This window comes from Coregonus lavaretus (genome assembly GCF_964263955.1).
Source record: "Coregonus lavaretus genome assembly, chromosome: 17".
NCBI classification, from domain to species: Eukaryota; Metazoa; Chordata; class Actinopteri; order Salmoniformes; family Salmonidae; genus Coregonus; species Coregonus lavaretus.
Genome location: NC_140004.1, coordinates 25,507,883 through 25,523,495, shown reverse-complemented (window position 1 = coordinate 25,523,495; position 15,613 = coordinate 25,507,883). Strand labels below are relative to the sequence as shown.

Below are 15,613 nucleotides of genomic sequence, written 5' to 3'. Positions count from 1 at the left end.
ATCACTGCCCCTCGCCACAAAGCCGAGTAATTTCCTAGTTGATTGTGTTCAAAGCAACTGGTATAGGGAGGAAATGAACAGCGCAATGGCTAGGAAGCACAAGCATTTCGCTACACCCGCTATAACATCTGCTAAACACGTGTATGTGACAAATGACATTTGATTTGATTTGAATGGGTCAAGACAGGGGTGGTGAATGGTGGAAAGAAAAATCGGTTGTTTATTTTGGGGGTGCCAGGAAGCAAGAGTGACAGGAATGGGGCATATAGACCCCCTAACAAGAACAGAGTGGCGTTAGTGAAGCTACTGTGTGCACGGCCAGGAGGGATAAAGTGCAAAGTGTTCTTCCACACCTTCACACTCCCCTGTCCTGAAATTTCACCTATCCTAAGTCTCTCTCTTAGCAAAAGGAAGGACACTGCCCTCACACATTTTTTTAAACCTGTGCACCAATTAAGAGGCTGGTTGAGTTCCAAAACTAAGCTGTTAATGTAATTTATGCAAGTACAGCCTAAAAACAGTGATCACAGACAGTCAAGAGGTCAAATCTGAATTCAAGGCTATCATCAAAGCAGTATTAACTAACAACTAACTAAAGCTCAGTGTCCAGCACAGATGAATAATTACTGTTGCCTCCGTGACAATACATGCTGATTAATAGTAAAGCCATTTAAACAGGCTGATCTGTTGGGTGACAAAAGTCTGTCATGGTCATTGGGTCCTACTATGGCAGTGGTCATTATGGGACCTGGGGTTGGACCCTTGAGTGTTTGTTCAGACACCAGGGCAGGGCATGGGGAACTGGCCCAGTGGGTTTCCCGTTAGTGCTGCAGCTTCAGGATAGTGACAAGGATCCAGGTGTCACAGCTTCTCTAGCACGTGTCAATTATCACACTCACTAAACCCTCATGAACAACCCCCTTCTGTTCTCCACCACACCCACAGAACCCTCATGGTCAGCCCATTGCTCAGATAGTCTGGTGGGCTAATATTGATTCTACACTGGGATTTCAGCCAATTTATGTCCATTAATTAAATGTTTATGTATCCTAAATGTTGTTTCACAATGGCCTATGGATAGCACCCTTACTTTTATTGGTGCAGATTTCCACAGAAAAAAAAAGATTGAGTGACAGTGCATAGGATGTTGTGCATTATTGAATTCTGACAGAGGAACAGACCTTGGTTCCTGCTTGGCAGGGCATCTGGTTGACACCCCTACAGTGGCTAGGCAGAATGAAGTGCTAGACTTTACAATTTGGGAAATGTCTGCATGGCCCTCTGGTGTGTCATTCTTGTTTTGTTCTGACTGGACCCAATACCCGATTTACTGCTAGATAACTAGTTTGACAGCATCTCACAGCCAGGTAATATCACAGTCGCTTAAAGGCTAAATGTCCCAATTTACATTGGGATTTATCTGAAGATGTAAGCACCCATTTAATTGAATACTCTAAATAACAAAGTCATGAAAGTACCACCTCTAAAGCATTTAATGGATGTTTAAAAAAAGACTGGAACCTACTTTTTTAAAAATCATAGGTCTTGTTGTTCAAGTTCTTCCATTTGCAGCCAATATGCATCATAGGCTGCGTTTAGACAGGTAGCCCAATTCAGATATTTTTTCCACTAAATTGGTCTTTTGATCAATCACATCAGATATTTTTACATTAGACCTTTTTCAAAAGACCAATCAGTGAAAAAAAGATCAGAACTGCGCTGCCCCTCTAAACGCAGCCATATAGGCCTACTGCTTATAACGTGCATGTCGCTTTTGGATGAGAGGAAGGACGTTTTGGTGTGTATTGATTACCGCTTTCCAGGCTGTTGGTTCTGGAATGTTATCAGTTGCAGGAGGGAACTTCCTGAATTCCACAGATGTAACTCCTGCCACACTACAAACGCAGGACATTTCCCGCTTTGCTTCATAGAAGAACGGGAGCGTGCCAGTGGAAGTGTAGCCGCGGTGCCGATAGCCTCTGATGGATGTGAACAGCGACATCAAGTTCAACCATTGTAGTGCGTTTTGAGTTAAAGCAAAAGATAACATCGACTAGAGGTAAAATTAGCAAATGGCTTCATGTACATTTAAAATTAAATGTTTCAGGAAAAGCTGGAATTGTAATTTTGAACTCATAGTAACTAAGTCACCCAAGCCCTATGTGAACTCAAGAAAAGTAGGTCTGTGTTTTATGATGACTTCGCTTTTCTAAATAGATAGCGAATCGATATCGTCTTTCTTTTACTGTTACATTATATTACCAGTGGAATAACCATTTGTGGGTCATTTGTTTTTTTCTGTCAGATACAATGGCGTTTCCCTGAGGGGAACATGTATTGCAGTCAGTCAACCCATTTACCATGAGACTAATGACACTTGCCAGATTACCGAGAGTGCCCGAGGGTTTGACAGAAGCTATCCTCTGATTCTGGAATACACATTCTATTCACACTGGTTACTTTTTAGGAAACAAGTCTACTACCAAAGATATGTTTTCTTTGCTTTATTTCTTCTTCTTACATACCATGTGGAAATGTATTATTTTTCTGTCTCAAAATTTAAACAAATGCGACAAAAACATGTTTTACATTCCTTTGTATGACACTATCTGTAAAAATTAAAAGTATTTTGAAGGCAGTATTTGAAGAGGTGAAGGGTGAGTAGCCCATGATTAGGGTGATTTGAGTGACAAAATAATTTTAAAGAATGAAAACAATTGTATTGAATCTTTACCTCCACACCACTCCTCTGGGGCAGTCTTTTTCAGTGTTGCTGCTGGGTCCACAAGAGAAAGGCACCAGAGGTGATTCAAGAGAGTAACATTCATTCACACTCCTGAACTACCTTTGATTAACACACAGCAACTAATGGACACATCTGTAAACACAGAGGGTGACAATATTGTAGCGAGTCTGGATAGGGGATTGGCTGGGCGTCCCCTTGACCCTCTTCTTTAGCATCATGGTAGTAAGTGAAGTTGCTTCACATTCCTCTCGAATGCTCATTCCACCACCAGTTAGATGTCCATTTCAAACTGTGCATCATCCCCTTCACAAACATAACATGTGTTAATTTATTTATTTCCTACTCACCCTATATAATGGCCTATTTGAAGAGTCTGACAGGCAATACTTACATAAGGGGCAAATATTGAAACCTGAAAATTACCCAAACTCCATCGAGGTTCCAGTAAATCTGAACATTTTATCTCATTAAATAACATATCTTCCATAAAACGAATTTATTTCCTATGACTGTTTTCGGGAATATTTTTTTTTGTTGGCACAGTAATATCTGAGATACGAGTAAATAGTTGGCCTGCCTGACTGGATCATGTTCTTACCAGCGCTGTTGTCAGCAGGTGCAGCGATATTGTTGTTGTTCAGTGGTTCTCCGTTATGGGCCTTTACATTGCTGATGTGTTTTGAGGGTGGGCTGGTGACCCCTGGAATGTCAGGGAGAGAGTACGGGGGAGCCCTGGCCAGCGGGGAAGTGCGGCACTCCAGCAGGAACTTCCGGTCGTAGATGATTCTTGTACCTAAGGTGAAAGAGAGGAGGGTCAGGGTAGAAATGTTCAATAAATAGTGATGCAAATGTTACGGATCAAACAGGAGCACAATCCCTCCATAGCACTCATCCTGTTCCGCAGTCCTATTTGGTTGAAAGCCTGCAGTTAAACCTCACTCGTCACATACTCTTTCACACTTTTCACACCAGGTATCTATTCTACTGTATTTTAGTCATTGCCACGCCGACATTGCTCGTCCTAATATTTATATATTTCTTAATTCCATTATTTTACTTTTAGATTTGTGTGTATTGTTGTGAATTGTTAGATACTACTGCACTGCTGGAGCTAGGAACACAAGCATTTCGCTACACCCACAATAACATCTGCTACATATGTGTATGTGACAAATAATTTGATTTGATATTTTGGAACAGAGAACGTGTGTGAAGTGAAAGCCCTACATTAATAATAATAATACATTTGTAAAGTACTGTTCATTACAAAATAACCTCCAAGTGCATAAATCAACATACCGCCTCAATTATTTGCTATGCATGCGTATGACTGAATAAAAAAAACATAAAACTAATATATATACAGTACCAGTCAAAAGTTTGGACACCTACTCATTCAAGGGTTTCTCTTTATTTTTTAAACTATTTGTTACATTGTAGAATAATAATGAAGACATCAAAACTATGAAATTACACTTATGGAATCATGTAGTAACCAAAACAAAGTGTTAAATCAAAATATATTTTATATTCAAATATCCACCCTTTGCCTTGACAGCTTTGCACAGTCTTGGCATTCTCTAAACCAGCTTCACCTGGAATGCTTTTCAACAATCTTGAAGGAGTTCCCACATATTCTGAGCACTTGTTGGCTGCTTTTCCTTCACTCTGCCGTCCGACTCATCCCAAACCATCTCAATTGGGTTGAAGTTGGTGGATTGTGGAGGCCAGGTCATCCGATGCAGCACTCCATCACTCTCCTTCTTGGTCAAATAGCCCTTAAACTGCCTGAAAGGTGTGTTGGGTCATTGTCCTGTTGAAAAACAAATGATAGTCCCACTAAGCCCAAACCAGATGGGATGGCGTTTTGCTGCAGAATGCTGTGGTAGCCATGCTGGTTAAGTGTGCCTTGAATTCTAAATAAATCACACAGACAGTGTCACCAGCAAAGCACCCCCACACCATCACACCTCCTCCTCCATGCTTTACGGTGGGAACTTCACATGCGGAGATCGTCAAAGACACGGTGGTTGGAACCAAAAATCTCAAATTTGGACTCCAGACCAAAGGACACATTTCCACCGGTCTAATGTCCATTACTCGTGTTCCTTGGCCCAAGTAGGTCTCTTCTTCTTATTGGTGTCCTTTAGTAGTGGTTTCTTTGCAGCAATTCGACCATGAATGCCTGATTCACGCAGTCCCCTCTTAACAGTTGATGTTGAGATGTGTCTGTTACTTGAACTCTGTGAAGCATTTATTTGGGCTGCAATTTCTAAGGCTGGTAACTAATGAACTTATCCTCTGCAGCAGAGGTAACTCTGGGTCTTCCGTTCCTGTGGTGGTCCTAATGAGAGCCAGTTTCATCATAGCGCTTGATAGTTTTTGCGACTGCACTTGAAGAAACTTTCAAAGTTCTTGACATTTTCCGTATTGACTGACCTTCATGTCTTAAAGTAATCATGGACTGTCATTTCTCTTAGCTTATTTGAGCTGTTCTTGCCATGATACGGACTTGGTATTTTACCAAATAGGGCCATCTTCTGTATACCCCCCTCCCCCCTACAACAACTGATTGGCTCAAACGCATTAAGTAGGACATCAATTCCACAAATTAACTTTTAAGGCAGCACACCTGTTAATTGAAATGCATTCCAGGTGACTACCTCATGAAGCTGGTTGAGAGAATGCCAAGAGTGTGCAAAGCTGTCATCAAGGCAAAGGGTGGCTATTTGAAGAATCTCAAATATACAATATATTTTGATTTGTTTAACACTTTTTTGGTTACTACATGATTCCATATGTGTTATTTCATAGTTTTGATGTCTTCACTATTATTCTACAATGTAAAACATTTTTTATAAAGAAAAACCCTTGAATGAGTAGGTGTGTCCAAACTTTTGACTGGTAGTGTATGTGCAAAACGGTTCTGCTTGTACTGTCCTCTGTGCTGTTCTATCCACAGGGTACAATCAGTCACTGATATCTGCTCACCAATGGGTGGTTCAAGGCAAGCTAGCCTACATATATCGGTCAGCTGCTTTCTGTGACAGAATTTCCCACAGGCTACTGATAAGTGGCCCAAAAGGACAAACCTCAGCAAAATGGCAGAGGAGTAACCCGTGGCAGCCCTCCGTGCATTACCCCTCCTGTTAACCTTGGATTAATATTAGAGAGGGAAACTGGACTGTGAGTGCATCCCAAATGGCACCCTATTCCCTATCAAATGGCACCCTATTCCCTATATACAGGCCCTGGTCAAAAGTAGTGCACTATAGGGAATTAGGGGTGGGAATTGCAAGGGACTTCAGGATGAGATATTATCACGATACTTAGGTGCCGATTCCTAATTTTCATTTCAACCATTTGATGTCTATGATGTACTAAGTGTCTTATTGAAGAGCGTTGTAAAACAATCCACTGAGGCTGACACACTTGATCCCTTTTTGCTACAGCTTTCTGCCCCACTTATTGCAAAATCATGAACCTATAGTTTTAACTTGACAATTATTTCTGGGGTTATCCGTAAGATCTGGAAAACGGCACAAGTCCTCCCCCTACACAAAAGGCGGAGATCCTTCTGAATTGGATACCTATCGTCCAATTTCCAAGCTAACTTGCCTTGACAAAGTTTTAGAGTCCCTGGCCAACTCTCAGCTTAGAACTGTTTTAACTTCTCATTCTATTCTTAATGAGCACCAATCTGGTTTTAGACCTGGATATAGCACTGTTTCAGCGGCTACACTTGTCTTTGATGTTCTATATTGTTTAGACCATAAAAATCCTTGCGCTGCCTTATTTATTGACCTGTCGAAGGCTTTTGACACAGTTGACAATTTCTTACTTGTTCAAAGGTTGTCTGAAATAGGCATCTTGCAATTGGTTCAATAACTATCTAACGGACAGGTCACAATGTGTGCTTACTGACGGTATCAAATGCAGTTTCCTCAATATTACAAAAGGTGTGCCCTGTTCTCTTCACTATTTATATAAATAATATTGGGTCTATCTGTTAAAACCTGTAACATCGATCTCTACGCGGATCATACAGTTATTTACTCCTGTGCCCCCTTAGTACAGCAGGCCATTCATGACCTTCAACATGGTTTTGACTCAATTCAAAAATCGCTTACTGATCTTAAACTATTGCTAAATGCTAATAAAACCCAATGTATGTTGTTCTCTAGGTCTCGTAATATTGACCCTGAAGACCTGCGTATTTGCACATTAAAGGAAGCCCAAATTGAGCAAGTTCCACATTATAAGTACTTGGGTATTTGGATTGAAGATAAACTCTCTTAAAACACACATCCTCTGTAGCTCAATTGGTAGAGCATGGCGCATGTAACGCCAGGGTAGTGGGTTCGATCCCCGGGACCACCCATACGTAAAAATGTATACACACGACTAAGTCGCTTTGGATAAAAGCGTCTGCTAAATGGCATATTATTATATTATTAAAAACTGACAAAAAAGCTTAGAAATAAGATTGGTTTCTTTTCTAGTAATAAATCCTGCCTCACTTTGGAAAGTATGAGGAAGATGGTTCAAGCAACGCTTCTCCCAGTACTTGATTATGGTGATATAGTCTACATGCATGCGGCAGCCTCTGTTTTAAAACCCTTAGACTCAGTCTATCACTCAGCACTGCGTTTTATCACTGTGGACAATATTCGTACATATCACTGCATTTTGTATAGTTCTGTTGGCTGGGAGTCTGACTACCAGAAGGGCTCAGCATTGGCTACTTTTTGTATTTAAAACAGTTCTTCAGAATCCCCATTACCTCAGCTCACGTATTAAATCGGAGATCCAGCAATTTTCAGACCCGCTCTCTGGATTGGCTGGTTCTGGAGGTCCCACGGGTCTCCACTGAGCTGGGGATTTGACTCGCTGGTCTCCATTGGATAGTTTAGATCAATTTTGAGGGAGATAATATGTGATAGTTGTGTTTGTTTTGAGTAATCTTGTATTTATTGTATTGATGTTATTTTGCATTGTTGTATTGAATTGTGTTCATCAAATCGTCACATGCGCCGAATACCTTACAGTGAAATGCTTACTTAAAAGCCCTTAACCAACAATGCAGTTAAGAAAGAATACAAAAAAATACAATATAAAACAATATGAAATAAAAGTAACAAATAATTAAAGAGCAGCAGTAAAAATAACAATAGCGAGGCTATATACAGGGGGTACCGGTACCGAGTCAATGTGCGGGGGCACCGGTTAGTCGAGGTAATTGAGGTAATATGTACATGTAGGTAGAGTTATGAAAATGTGATAATAAATCAGAGTAGCAGCAGCGTAAGGGGGGGGGGGGGGGCAATGCAAATAGTCTGGGTAGCCATTTGATTAGATGTTCAGGAGTCTTATGGCTTGGGGGTAGAAGAAGCTGTTTAGAAGCCTCTTGGACCTAGACTTTGCGCTCTGGGTCCGCTTGCCGTGTGGTAGCAGAGAGAACAGTCTATGACTAGGGTGGCTGGAGTCTTTGACAATTTTCAGGGCCTTCCTCTGACACCACATGGTATAGAGGTCCTGGATGGCAGGAAGCTTGGCCCCAGTGATGTACTGGGCCGTACGCACCACCCTCTGTAGCGCCTTGCAGTCGGAGGCCGAGCAGTTGCCATACCAGGCGGTGATGCAACCAGTCAGGTGGTGCACCTGTAGAACCTTTTGAGGATCTGAGGACCCATGCCAAATCTTTTCAGTCTCCTTAGGGGGAATAGGTTTTGTCGTGCTTGGACCATGTTAGTTTGTTGGTGATGTGGACACCAAGGAACTTGAAGCTCTCAACCTACTCTACAGCCCCGTCGATGAGAATGGTGGCGTGCTCAGTCCTCTTCTTTTTCTTGTAGTCCACAATCTCTCCTTTGTCTTGATCACGTTAAGGGAGAGATTGTTATCCTGGCACCGCACGGCCAGGCCTCTGACCTCCTCCCTATAGGCTGTCTCGTCATTGTCGGTGATCAGGCCTACCACTGTTGTGTCATCGGCAAACGTAATGGTGTTGGAGTCGTGCCTGGCCATGCAGTCATGAGTGAACAGGGAGTAGAGGAGGGGACTGAGCACGCACACCTGAGGGGCCTCCGTGTTGAGGATCAGATGTTTTGTGGCAGATGTGTTGTTACCTACAGTTACCACCTGGGGGCGGCCCGTCAGGAAGTCCAGGATCCAGTTGCAGAGGGAGGTGTTTAGTCCCAGGGTCCTTAGCTTAGTGATGAGCTTTGAGGGCACTATGGTGTTGAACGCTGAGCTGTAGTCAATGAATAGCATTCTCACATAGGTGTTCCTTTTGTCCAGGTGTGAAAGGGCAGTGTGGAGCGCAATAGAGATTGCATCATCTGTGGATCTGTTGGGGCGGTATGCAAATTGGGTGGGTCTAGGGTTTCTGGGATAATGGTGTTGATGTGAGCCATGACCAGCCTTTCAAAGCACTTCATGGCTACAGACGTCAGTGCTACGGGTCGGTAGTCATTTAGGCAGGTTACGTTACTGTTATTGGGCACAGGGATTATGGTGGTCTGCTTGAAACATGTTGGTATTACAGACTCAGACAGGGAGAGGTTGAAAATGTCAGTGAAGACACTTGGTCAGTGCTTGCACGGAGTACACGTCCTGGTAATCCGTCTGGCCCTGCGGCCTTGACTGTTTACCTGTTTAAAGGTCTTACATCGGCTACGGAGAGCGTGATCACACAGTCATCTGGAACAGCTGATGCTCTCATGCATGTTTCAGTGTTACTTGCCTCGAAGCGAGCATAGAAGTAATTTAGCTTGTCTGGTAGGCTCGTGTCGCTGTGCTTCCCTTTGTAGTCTGTAATAGTTTGTAAGCCCTGCCACATCCGACGAGCGTCGGAGCCGGTGTAGTACGTTTCGATCTTAGTCCTGTATTGACGCTTTGCCTGTTTGATGGTTCGTTGGAGGGCATAGCAGGATTTCTTATAAGCTTCCGGGTTAGTCCCACTCCTTGAAAGCGGCAGCTCTACCCTTTAGCTCAGTGCGGATGTTGCCTGTAATCCATGGCTTCTGGTATGAACGTACAATCACTGTAGGGACGACGTCATGGATGCACTTATTGATGAAGCCAGTGACTGATGTGGTGTACTCCTCAATGCCATCGGAAGAATCCCGGAACATATTCCAGTCTGTGCTAGCAAAACAGTCCTGTAGCTTAGCATCTGCTTCATCTGACCATTTTTCTATTGCCCGAGTCACTAGTGCTTCCTGCTTTAGTTTTTGCTTGTAAGCAGGAATCAGGAGGATAGAATTATGGTCCGATTTGCTAAATGGAGTGTGAGGGAGAGCTTTGTACGTGTCTCTGTGTGTGGAGTAAAGGTGGTGTAGAGGTTTTTTTTCCATCTGGTTGCATATTTAACATGCTGGTAGAAATTAGGTAAAACTGATTTAAGTTTCCCTGCATTAAAGTTCATGTTCAAAGGGCTCCCTTGAGAATGAGACCCTGGTCTCAATGGTGATCCCAGTCTAAATAAAAGTAAAACAAAATAAATAAATAAATATGTATTGTGATTCTCACAATTCTATATGTAATGCGATTCGATACTGTGATTTTATTGCGATTCGATGTTCCAAACATATTGCTTACCATATGTATGCTGCAGAGGGACAAGACAGAGCCATGAGAAAAGGGTTTATCAATCATGGAAATAAAAGTGCTGAAAACTAATTGGCTCCCTATTTAAAAAGAAAATGGATAACAAGCTTAGAAGGAAAAATACTGGAGTTTTGGTGCAGGTACAGCCAACTAGCGCAAAAATAATATTGCGATATTGTCAAAACTATACATTTTCAACATCACCACATGTCAAGAAACAAATATCACTATAATTCAGGAAATGAGTAGGAAATAAATGTTATCCATCATATCTTGCTTGTTATTGCATATTTTACATATCATTCAATGCATTTAAAATGATAAATGCATTGAAAGTTCTAGGAAAAGCTCTACATGCGTCTCATTTGTTAATGGTGTCTCATGACAGAGGGTTCATGGTTCATGCAATCCGGCTGCTACTGAAAGATAAGGAACTGCAACATGACCTGGCACGTCCTGCTAGTGCGTTAACGTGTTGAACGCCGCCAACAACACTTCAGCTGTGACCAAGTGAAGAGGGAGGAAGTGAAAGGCCTTGTGTGGAAACAGTTAGTGCTTTCCAGAATCCTTGGAACGACCCTACCCTAAACCATAGCTGTTTTAAAATGTCAATTTCAATAGGGTTACATCAGAGTTGGTATGTCACAAGGATTCTGTTTAGACTTTTCCATGTGGAAACGCTTTTTAAAAAATCACGACAGGCAACAGTGTCCTAGCCTACATATTCATAATTCAATTCACAATGGCATGCAAGCCATGCATGAATCATGCAACAAATATGTTCTCTGGGACTGCTTAAAATCTCAGATACTTTAAAATGTCAGATAATGTCAGGTATGTTTACTTTGCAATGCACTCTAGTCTCTACCTGCTTGCTATACCTGCTTCACACGATATGAAAGGACTCATGTCAGTTGTTGCACAGATGTAACCACACATGCATGTGCAATGTGCATATAATGCATCCTAGGAATATAACAAGTAAGAAAGAAAGTTGAAGTGTGGTGTGTTGCAGGGCAGCTCTCTTGGGCCTTTACTGTTTTCTAGTTTTACTAATGACCTACCGCTAGCCTTAAGTAAAGCCTGTGTGTCCATGTATGCGGATGATTCAACATTATACGTGTCAGCAAACACGGCTAATGAAATCACTGCAACCCTAAACAAAGAGTTGCAGTCAGTTTTAGAATGGGTGAGCAGTAATAACCTAGTCCTGAACATCTCTAAAATTAAAAGCATTGTATTTGGTGCAAAGCATTTCCTAAATTTAGACCTCAGCTGAATCTGATAATGAATAATGTGGCTGTTGAGCAAGTTGAGTAGACTAAACTACTTGGTGTTACCTTAGATTGTAAACTGTCTTGGTCAAAGCATAATGGTTCAATTACAAGTCAATGGTTGTAAAGATGGGGAGAGATCTGTCCGTGATAAAGAGATGCTCAGCTTTTTTTTTTACATCACACTCTACAAAGCAAGTCCTGCAGGCTCTAGTTCTATCTTATCTTTATTATTGCCCAGTCATATGGTCAGGTGCTGCAAAGAACGACCTAAGAAAGGTCGCAGTTGTAAATGAGAACTTGTTCTCAACTGGCTTACCTGGTTAAATAAAGGTGAAATAAAATAAAAATAATAGCAATACTATGCATTCCAGCCTCTTTTGGCTAAAAGTTGAGGAGAGACTGACTGCATCGCTTCTTGTTTTTATTAGAAACATGAATGTGTTGGAAATTCCAAATTGTTTGCACTTACCCCACCAGACATGCCACCAGGGGTCTTTTCACAGCCCCCAGGTCCAGAACAAATTCAGGTAAAATACGTTTTAGAGCCATGATTGCATGGAACTCCCTTCCATCTCAGATAGCCCAAGTGAACACCAAACCTGGTTTAAAAAAAACAAAAAGCAACTCCTCTCCCCTATCTGACTTCATTACACTTGTATGTAAATGTTAACTGGTATGTATAAGTTATGTATGCAGTGTTCGGTCAGCACAGGATCTATTTTTAAACGTATGTAGCTCTGTTCTTGTCTATTATTGTTCTGTATTGTCATGCTTTATGTTATAATAATAATAATAATATGCCGTTTAGCAGACGCTTTTATCCAAAGCGACTTACAGTCATGTGTACATACATTTTTACGTATGGGTGGTCCCTAGGAAGAATTGCTGTGGCTTTTGCAACAGTTAATGGGGATCCTAATAAAAGCCTAAAATCCTAGAATGCATGTTAGACGCCTGTCATAAAACAGAAGATGAATTGAATTTATATAGTGCACACCTAAACTCCGATCGAGGAAAAAGCTGACAACAGTCCATGTTGTCAATTAGGTCTAATTAGAGGTAATACTTATTGGTAATCATACCCATATCCCTGCCCTGTCTGTTTTCATTTAACTTCACTAAAAATAGGGAAAACTTGTAATTTCCATTGCGTAATCACATTGTTCATTTGCAATAGTGTGCTATTGCCTGTGCATGTCACTTAATCTGTTGTTGCCATGCTGTAAACCAGGGTTTCAAATAATCAAAGCTTGATGATGAGTTGGTTATTTGAATCAGCTGTATAGGTGCTAGGGCAAAAACCAAACCGTGCACCCGGAGTACAGAGTTTGGGAAACCCTGCTGTAATTTACAGGCATTGGCTGTAACTACTACTAAACTAGCTAGTTAGCTAACAAGCTGTTTTGTGCAGTTAAATAATTAAGCCAAGTGACGAGCTCTCATAGCTATGTAGTAGTTGTCTATAAGTTACCATTACTTCCAGCTATTAGCTGAGACAGCTGATTGAAGAAATACTCTTACTGATATCAAGTCACACCAGCTCGTACATGTTGATCATCGTGGTGGTGTACGAAAAGTTACGCTAACGCGAGTTAGCTATAGTTAACAAGCTGACGCAAACAATGGCACGCCAGCAGAAACAAAATCAAAACAAGTCACTGAGGATGCAATGCAATGAGGCATGAGCATATAGCAGCTGAAGTTAAAGCGTTTGTCAGTGTACAATACTGCACCACAAACATTTTGCTAAAGAAATGTGACTGCTAGCCATGTGTCCTTTGTATAGAGATTTGACAACGCATCGAGGTTGTGTTCTGGGCACCTGCATAGCTCGAGCGCATAATAATCAGGCTGCCAATCTAATAATTTCCCCTTGAGTTACATATGGCATATAACACACATCTATATAGTTATATAAAGGCTAGCTAGCTACTATAGCTAACGTTACCTCCAGGAGTTATGCTGAACAGAGTTCCTCCGGGAGTTGTGGAGTAGTCGTGGGGCATGTGCGCGGCGTCGTTTATAGTCACCCGTCTGGTCGGAATGGACTTGCTAGTAATGTTTTTCTGACAACCCGAAGACATTTTCAAAACACAGGGCCGTTTTCTAATATCTACAAATGAGACAATTTAAAGATCCTGGACATGAAAAACAACAACGCAAACAACGTGCTGTCTGTTGTGGTTTCCTCAGTTCTTTGCTTTGGTTCAATAGCAAACTAGCTGCTTTTTCATAAAATATATATATTTTTTTGTCATAAGTACAAATAACGTTAACTAGTCACACATTCCCACACGCAAACCTATAGAACAGGCCAGGTTCTTTATTAAAGGACCTTAGCACACGTTCTTCCACGCTCACCCTCAGCACTCACTCATTGGTATTATATCGCCCCCCACTGTTGGATGGTGTTGCTTCTTATATACAGTAAATCGCCAAATGTCCAAATTGGAAAATAGCGAGTGAGCCAAACTGATTTAGGCATCAATCAATTCAGTGTAATAATATGATACTGTTAATCAGTGTGTCTGTGATCTTGAACATGCTAGAAACTTAATACTAATATGATGATGGATGCAATGCATGGCTTTTGAGTAAAGCTGACCCATTCAATATCCTGAGCTATTACTGACATAATGCTCCAGGACTTTAATGATAAAACTTTCATGATAATACAACCGATTTCTCATTGCCAGATATGCTCCCTACCAGATCCTACTGTGAAACAATACCCCCACTGTGAAAACTTCAGAGCCATTGAAAAAAATAAGCTATAGGCCTACTGCCATCTGGTGAAATGTATTAATATTGTCCACATACATTCAACAAGTAAAATAATACTAATCTCATACAAACTCACACACACACAAACACAGGGACATTTCATTTCTTTATTAATTTTGTAAATTATTTGAGCTGGTGTACAGGGTAAATTATCTATAGATGTCTTCGGATTTCATTTGATTAAAAGGCTTGTACATGTATATATTTTTTTTCCATATTTGACCTCTCCATAACAATAAAAAAAGCAAACAAAACAAGTTAAAATACCCACAAGGCCCCTATTTTTCTCAGGTTTCAGGCATTACCCATAACTCAACAGTCTCTTGGTAGCTATGATGCCAAAAGTACATCCATAACATTACTATAATCCTGTTGACAAGGGTGCATAGCATTCTAAGTAAATATATATTTTCATATATTATATATATTAATTCATATTAAAAACATTTTCTGTGCATGTGCGCAGTTGCATTCCTAAGTATTGAGTAATATGCTATTGCGTTAATAATGTCTTCAATACATTCTAAAGGAGTATACATGTGTTCTCTAGTTTTTGCAACAGTTAATATTTTTTTGCATGAACTTGGTGTATGTTGTCACCTCCATAGTCCTTCAGTTCATGATATTTTCACTGTAACTTTGAATAAATCTAAAGTCCTATCCACTCATCCCTCTCATTGACTCCTCTTCTCAACCTGTCACTGTGTGGAAGGAAGTCTTAGAACTGGCTCAATCTCTTTTTGGTTTTAGGGAGCAGGGATGGAATGGGGGTGGGCGGTGTTGAGGAAAGATGCTTGCCATCTAAAAAAACCTAGCAAATGAAGCCACCATGTTTTCTCAGAGAGTTGTCTAACTAACGCTCTTTCCCCATAGATCCACATAGCCCTGTATTCCCTGTCAACCCCGGCTCATTACATCCAGACTTAAAGACTGGACGTATACACATTGACCAGACACTGAAAACAAACTAAGAAGCATAATGGATGTAGAATGTTTGTATGTCTTGCCTTACTAAAGCTCTTACTGAGCCAACCTTAAGCTGTCACATGGTAGCGCTCCACTTTGGCATCACCATTCCTCTCTCTGTTGCCCCATAGCTTTGACCTAGTCAAGGTGGGGTCATAAAAGTGATATCTTTTAATGGTGCAGAGGGAGGGATAGATGATAAAATGTCTCAGAGCAAAGTCCTGAGCTG

At 41.1% G+C, this 15,613-nt stretch overlaps 1 protein-coding gene across 1 annotated transcript; it reads right to left on the bottom strand.

The window, feature by feature from the left end:
- Positions 1-2,489: 2,489 nt before the first annotated feature.
- On the bottom strand, positions 2,490-14,013 carry LOC311145199 (eukaryotic translation initiation factor 4E-binding protein 2-like). Its single transcript, XM_084181413.1, has 3 exons — positions 13,583-14,013; positions 3,345-3,539; positions 2,490-3,049 (listed from the first exon to the last, which is right to left on the bottom strand). The coding sequence occupies exons 1-3, from the start codon at positions 13,716-13,718 to the stop codon at positions 3,018-3,020; spliced, it is 363 nt and encodes a 120-aa protein (XP_084037539.1). The 5' UTR covers positions 13,719-14,013; the 3' UTR covers positions 2,490-3,017.
- Positions 14,014-15,613: the final 1,600 nt, after the last annotated feature.

What these genes read in the sequence shown, in the direction of transcription:
- LOC311145199 (XM_084181413.1), bottom strand. Translation starts at nt 13,718, where the DNA reads ATGTCTTCGGGTTGTCAGAAAAACATTACTAGCAAGTCCATTCCGACC. An exon ending in GTTCAGCATAACTCCTGGAG is followed by an intron (nt 3,540 to 13,582) that starts GTAACGTTAGCT and finishes CTTTCACCTTAG; the next exon opens with GTACAAGAATCATCTACGAC. An exon ending in ACCTGCTGACAACAGCGCTG is followed by an intron (nt 3,050 to 3,344) that starts GTAAGAACATGA and finishes ATGTTTGTGAAG; the next exon opens with GGGATGATGCACAGTTTGAA.